Genomic DNA, 7,500 nt, shown 5'->3' on the forward strand with positions numbered 1-7,500 from the left:
GCATCGAGATGCGTCTGGAGGAACCCAGGTCGATGCCCTTCAGGAGGAAGACTTGTCCTAGGGCGGCTCGGACTCCTTTAATGGCTGGGATGGACATATTTACCTCGTCCCTGAGATAGACTAGGAAGTCAGCTATCTCCAGGATGGAGGCTTTCAACGGCTTGATGTTCTTCGCGACAAACCACTTCGTGAAGGCAGCCCATTTTGCCTGGTACACAACGGCTGACGACTGTCTCAGGTACCCTGACATCCTTGTTGCCGTCTTCGCCGAATACCCTTCCTTCCTCAGGAGACGCTCGATAACCTCCACGCGTGAAGGCAGAGGGACCGAGGGATTTCGTGGAACCTTTGAAAGTGTGGCTGCTGGAGAAGGTCTGGTCTGTCGGGAAGGGGCCAAGGTGGAAGGCGCGCCAGTTCCTTTAGATCCGCGAACCACTCTCTCTCCGGCCACCAGGGCGCTACCAAAGTCATCCACAGGTTGTCCGCTCACCTCACCCTGTTGAGGACTTGTCTGAGCATTCCGAAGGGAAGGAAGGCGTAAACGTCGAGGTTGTCCCAAGGATGCTGCAAGGCATCCTTGAACTCCGCCCCCCGATCTGGCACAGGAGAACAAAACACGGGGAGCTGAGCGTTCAGTCTCTTGGCGAAGAGGTCTATTACTGGCGAGCCCCACTTCTGAATCAGAGTCTTGGCCACTTCTGGGTGCAAGGACCACTCGGACCCTACCACTTGACCCATTCTGCTGAGGCCGTCAGCCAGGACGTTTCTCTTCCCTGGAATGAATCTGGCCGAGATCTTGATCTGCTCCATTTCGGCCCATTCCAGGAACTCCGTGAGGTCGCACAACTCCTTCGATTTTAGCCCTCCTTGCTTCTTTATGTAGGCCACCACCGTGGCGTTGTCGCACATCAGTGCCACGGTGTTTCCCCGGAGCCTCTGAACGAACTCTAGGCACGCCCTTTGCACTGCCATCATTTCCAGTACATTGATGTACAGGTTCTTCTCTTCGGCTACCCACCTTCCTCTCGCTGTACTGTCGAGGAGATGAGCACCCCAACCCTCCTTGGATGCATCCGTGAACAGGAGCATCTCCAAAGGGTCGGCTGCGAAGGGCACCCCCTTGAGGGTGTTCGATCTGTCATGCCACCACTCGAGGACCTCCTTCGTCTCCGGGGACATCGGGACCACCTTGTGCGGGGAGTCTCTCTGGTTCCAGGCCTCCTTCAGGTTCCATTGTACTCCCCTGAGTTTGAGTCTCCCCTGTGGGACTAGCTTCTCTAATGACACGCGGTGGCCTATCAGCCTCTGCCAGTCCCTGGCTCTCCTGGGCTGATCCGACAGGAAGGGCCGTAGGATCTGGTCCAAGCTGTCCAGTCTCTCTGCGGAAGGGAAGGCTCTCGCCAACCGGGAGTCCAGGACCATCTCGAGGTAGGTCATCCTGGTGGAGGGTATCAGTTGGGAATTCTCCAGGTTGATGGTGATACCCAGGAAGTTGCAGAACTGCAGGAGCTTCGCGCCTTGCTCCCTCAGTACTTCCCCTGAGGCTGAAAGCAACAACCAGTCGTCCAGGTACCAAATCAAGCGGATGCCCTGTTCGTGTGCCCAGGCCGAGACTGTTGCGAAGATCCTCGTGAAGACCTGAGGGGCTGTGGACAGACCGAAGCAGAGGGTCTTGAACTGCAACGTTTGGGTACCCCATTTTACCCTTAGGTACTTCCTGCTGAAGGGGTGGACAGGGATCTGGAAGTATGCGTCTTTGAGGTCTATGGACATCATGAAGTCTCCTTCCCTCAAGGCCGCTAGGACCGACTTCGGAGTGTCCATCTTGAAGTCGGTCTTGCAAACGAACCTGTTGAGGGCTGAGGTCTATGACTGGTCTCCAGCCCCCTATTGCTTTCTCCACCAGGAAGAGTCTGCTGTAGAACCCTGGACCTGGGTTCTTGACAGGTTCCATTGCCCCTTTCGCCAACATTGCAGACCTCTTCTTGTAGGGCCGTCCTTCTCAAGGGGTCTTTCGGTGCCAACCATTCCGCCTGTAGATCTGGTATCAGAGGTGGGGGTCCACCAGGAAAGGCAACATGTACCCTTCTTTCAGGACTGTCACGGTCCACGGGTCCGACCCGTGGTCTCGCCATGCTTGCCAAGAATGTTTGAGGCATCCCCCCACCTGAGGCTTCGGCAGGAGTAGGGGGCCTCTCTCCCTATTTCCTTCGAGAGGCGCGGCCCAACAGACCTCTTCTGGCAGCCGAATAGGAGGGCCTGAAGGCTGACTGCGCAGCCGACGTTCCTCTACAGGAGGGCTGCAAAGGTTGCTGCCAGGATGTAGTAGGGGCGTCTCTCCTGGGCTGGTTAGGTGAGGCGCGAGGGGGGAGAGGGACATCGGAGGGTGTCCTTCTATGGGCGGTTCTTCTCGCTGGAGGGGGTCTGGGTTCTCCCGCATCCTTTAGTTTCCTCCCCCTCTTCACAGTCTCTTCCACCTCCTTGAGGGGGAACACTGAGTTCTTGGGAGCTTCCGCATGGTTGGCCACGATCTTCTTAACGTGCGCCAATCCCAGCTTCACATTCTTAGCCAAAGGGAAGGCTAGCGAGGGCCTCTGTTGTACAGGCGCATCCACCAGCCTGCTGAGGCTCGAGAGCCAGACTTCGTCAGTAGAGGGCTCAGGTTCGTTCAGCCTATGGTGACGCCTGATGAGGCCTATCACCCTCCTGTATGCTGAAACTTCCGCTGGTGAACCTTCTTCCCCGTCCTCTACATTCTCCATTGGGCGCCCCAGTTCTCGTGACGGAGGACCTCCGACGGGGGGAGTCGTACGTGGAGGAGGCATCTTCCTGGAGTGGTCCAGTCTCCTCGTTTCAGGCAGTAGGACGGGCATCGCCGCTGGAACGGAGGCCTCCGTCCTGGATTTATCCCTTCTTCCGGCGGACCAGGGGTCTGCGGGCTTGCCCGTCGACGAAAGGAGTTTCTCTCGCTCCGGACGATGCATCGTAGATCTTGAGGCCGGGACGCGGCTGCCAGACCGAAGGGGCGACTCTCTCCGCTAGGCGGATGGAGTTGGAACCTTCACGGACTTATGCGTCCCTTGGTGCCTGATGAGACGTCCCTCCGACGGTCATACTTGCTGCTGGAGAGAAAAACTACCAGTGAGCAGGACCTAAGGCGCCATCCCGAGGTGCCCGGGACTGCTGTAGCCCCCAGAAGTTGGCTACGGGGGATGGAGACCCGCACCCATTCTTCCTCCGGCGAAACGCTTCTCCTGAACTTCCTCCTGGGGGATCTAGAACGCCTATTCACGTGGCGGGATCTTGAACGGGAACGTGAGCGAGATCGCCTCCTGCGGGACCTATCTCGCCGTCTCTATGGTCCCTCGGGGCTCCGTCTTCCGATGAGTAGGAGTAGGTCTCGACCGAGGAGCCCGAAGACCTGTAGGACTTCGCTGAAGGGCCTGATTCACGCCTCGTTGCTGGTGATTCTACATGGTGTTCGGTCGGCGACGAAGGCTCCAGGAAGACGGCCGGGAACGTAGCTGAAGGCATTGGAGGGGAACGGGGGAGCTCCTCGCTGGGGAACCAGGTTTCAAACTCCTCTTCCATCCTAAGGGGAGATCTGAAGGGCGTCTTCGGAGGCGCCCACACGAGGCTGTCTGACGGCGGCGAGTCCTCCTTCTCGGCGGCACCCTCGGCTGCTGACGCACCTGAAAAACCTGCCCAAGAGGCGGGAGAAGAGACTGCAGCAGTTTTACCCCACATTGGATCGTCCGACGAGACGGGACCTGCTTTCACCAGGGCTCCGTCCCCCGAACACACACCCGCCCCTCCATCAGGCCCCCAACTTGCCTGGATCGAAGACACAATCCCACTGTAAGGTAAATCAGACTCCTGGGGAAGGACCACAGGTCGCTTCCCCGCAACAGACTTACCTCGACCCCTACACTGGGTAGGGGAAGACGGCAGAGAGAGACTGTCCGACGGGACGCTGGGCGAAGCGAGAGGCAAAGAGACGTTGGGCTTCCTAGGAGAACGTCGAGAGGCCTTCTTCTTCTTGGTGCCGTATCGCACCCACTGCACCTCATTTCAGGACTCGCACTCCGGACACGTGGCTGCAGGGGAACACACACTGCCCCTACACGAAGAACACAAGGAGTGCGGGTCAACTTCGGGCTTAGAGAGGAAAGCGCCACACGATTTGCCGGCCATAGGCCCAAGGCAACGAAGGGGATGCTCCATAACGCATTAGTAAGACACCGCGACACACAGGAACACAGAGGGAAAAGGATAAGTAAGAACACAAAGGGACCACGTAGGGAGCGCGTGAGACACAAAGGGTTGCACTGGGTTAAGAGAGAGCGTCGGGATGTTAACACCGACGCGACCAAAAACTTACTGGAGATCGAGAACTGAGCAAGCATGCTCTCGGACCCCAGGTCGTCTCTGACCGCGTATCACTCCGCCAGAGATTACCCCGCATAGAAAACGAAGTAGGGTAAACTACACAAAATTCTGGTCGGATGGGAGGAGATCCCAGATATTCCTAAGAAAGCAGTTCGAGGTAAGTACTCCGTGTTGGAACAAATATTTTTAAAAAGAGTAACAACATTAAAATATATATCTCCTATATAATCTATAAAAACTTTAACAAAACAAAAGCAAGAGAAACAAGACAGAACAGCATGCCCGAGTGTGCCCTCTAATGAAACCCAGGCATGTTCAGATTTCCCAACTGGAAGACCAACCTTGCTTGTCATAATACAAAGGGAATCATTGAATACTAAGTTCAAGTATTATCATACTTGTGTGAAGCAAAATGTCTATATAAAACTTTCTTAATTTTCTTCTGGTTCTGAGTTAGTTAGCTATAAAATAACTTACATTTAATTCATAACAAATGAACTATACTACAAACTAACCCACTTAAAAACATACATAACACTCAATGCTTCAGTCCCTATCAAAAGAAAAACACACTTTAATTACTTTTGAATGAGAACAGTAGTCAGCTGACAGCATTTGATAAGTGTTGCACGGTTCAAGAAAGCTCCAGTCTCATTCTTTGGGTATCTAAGAGCAAGTTCTAGTGTAACTGTTTTGTTACAAAAAGATAGGCTACTTAATATTTCATTATAAATTAGCCTTTGTTTAGGATTCTTTTTAATTAGCTCACCCTCACCCAATAAGCTACAGTTTGCTTGCAATGAGTGTTTATTTTTCTTTCATTCTAAACTGTTTTCTTTAACTATTCAAAACTTTTTCATTCCAAATTACATGTTTCAGTACTCTGTTTTTAATCAAATAGTGTTTATGTTAAACCTTGTTTTTTTTTTTTTTTGCTATTGCCATTCTATCAAAAAGACTTTCTGACAGTGTCGTATATGTCTTTCTTTCTTCATTATATGCTTTTCTCAGCATAGATACTGCAATGACAATTAGTTTAACTAGGTGGTCTCAATAAATCAACTATTTTGATTTTTATAGCTGTTGATATATTCATACCTGTAGAATATTAGTAAAAGTATTTCACAAAGAAATTAAATATCTAACCCAAACTACTCGTTATATTCACCATTTTTCTTCTAAAATACCAATAAGCCGTTTTGTGAAAATCTAAATGAAAAAAATAACTGCTAATTGAAGGACTTTGAAAGTTTACAATACCTTGCTGGTTTATGAAATTCACACAAGTAATCGAATCTTTCGTCTGGCACCGGAACCCTACGTGCAAGGAGAAAAGAAAAATAGTTAAAATATAATTCTATTGCAGATATGCAATAAGCCTACTTTATGAAATAAAGAAAAACAATGTTTAGTACAAATAGTAATGTAGAATCTAGAGTACATACAAAAAGAATAGTAATGCAGCATCCTCCAAGTGAAATATTTTCAGACACAAAGGTTGAATATCTAAGAACAAGTAAGGATAAAGTATAAAGAAAACCAGTGTATTTTTATAGAAAATCTATTGGAAAAATACAATAAATATTCAAATTATTTGCTTATTCTTATGTATTGTCACTGAAAATTTGATTCATTAACTTTGAAATATCTACTGTATACCCTATGTTACAAATACATTGCTATATGTGACATTTCCAATACCGGTAAATTTCTTTTTACTCTAAAAAGTATTTCTCTTTTCATTCAACAAATATTACACATTTCAAAAGTAAAATGACAAATTCGTAGATAATTTGTATTTTCCCTAGCTATACAAACCTTAGCTATTTACATGGGGTAATTACTTCGGTGTAGCTGAATGACGAGCCATAAAGTTTTAACGAGGGTTTCCTACCCCACCGCTCGTTAGCGGGGGGTAGCTAGCTACCCCTCCCCCCTCACACACACCAGTGGATAGCTCACTTTACTTAGAGGTAGGACTTATTTTGGGGGACAAGGCTGGCGGGCACATAACTGTAAATAGCTGAGGTTTGTATAGTTAGGAAAAATACAAATTATCTATGAATTTGTCATTTGCTCCGTAACTGAAATACAAACCACGCTATTTACATGGGGTGACTTAACCCTTAGGAAGGGAGGTAAGTCCCCTGCCATATTGGCTTTGGCTTGCCCGGGGGCCCCGAACCCGAGTTTATTAACAGAACTCAAGGGTTGAGGGGCCCCTGCTCCTCGCAGGCAGTTGTGAGACTGCTGCGGCCTACGTAAGTTGTGTGTGAAGGTGAGCAGTGACTCGTCCTAGGAAGTTGACCTGGAGTTCTTCAGATGGAAATCTAGGCTAGGACTCTCCCAATACCACCTCGTCAGGGTATGGGGACATGACAGTATTACAACTTAATACTAGGAACACAAGGGAGCATGGTTCACCTGCAGAGGTTTGAGGTCAGCTGTGCAAAGGACCCAGGATGCTGTTTCTCTCCAAGGGAGGAGAGGATGAAGAAAAGAAAAGGGCCAGACAGATCTTTTCATTCACACAGACTAAAATCGGGCAACAATGCCCTCAACCTTCTGCTACCTGTCCAATAAGGAGCCTGAGGTTAGATCAGCTGTTGTGCAGCCACCACAGGGCCGATAGAGAACGTATCGAGCCTCCTGTGTGTCACGTCTTGCAGGTAGTGGGCCGTAAAGGTGGTCTGACACTTCCACACCCGAGCTTGCAGGACCTGCGTCACCGAAAAGTTCTTCTTGAAGGCCAGGGACGTAGCCACGCCCGACGTGACGGAGGAGGGTCAGGATTCAAGGCCAGGTGGATTACCTTACGAATCCAGGCTGAGATGGTATTCCTGGTGACCCTCCTCTTCGTTTCCCCGGTGCTCACGAACAAAGCTCGCACCTGGGGGCGGATTGCAGCTGTTCTTTTAAGATACAACCTCAGACTCCTGACTGGGCACAGTAGGAGATGGTCTGGGTCATCTGTTACAGAACGGAGACTCGAAACCTGGAAAGAGTCGAACCTAGGGTCCGGCAATCCAGGGTTCTGAGTCTTGGCAACAAACTCAGGGACGAAGCTGAACGTTACCTCCCCCCATCCCCTTGAATGGGCGACGTCGTAGG

At 50.3% G+C, this 7,500-nt stretch overlaps 1 protein-coding gene across 3 annotated transcripts in view; it reads right to left on the minus strand.

Moving 5' to 3' along the window:
- LOC137647028 (obg-like ATPase 1) overlaps positions 1-7,500 on the minus strand; it is a 242,122-nt gene that overhangs the window by 59,873 nt on the left and 174,749 nt on the right. For 2 of the 3 annotated variants that reach the window (XM_068380142.1, XM_068380143.1), the window contains exon 3: positions 5,650-5,710. In XM_068380142.1, coding sequence (XP_068236243.1) covers positions 5,650-5,710 — 61 coding nt within the window. The remainder of the gene's footprint in view (positions 1-5,649; positions 5,711-7,500) is intronic. The other variant, XM_068380145.1, reaches the window with a different exon arrangement.

This window comes from Palaemon carinicauda, chromosome 9 (genome assembly GCF_036898095.1).
Source record: "Palaemon carinicauda isolate YSFRI2023 chromosome 9, ASM3689809v2, whole genome shotgun sequence".
NCBI classification, from domain to species: domain Eukaryota; kingdom Metazoa; phylum Arthropoda; class Malacostraca; order Decapoda; family Palaemonidae; genus Palaemon; species Palaemon carinicauda.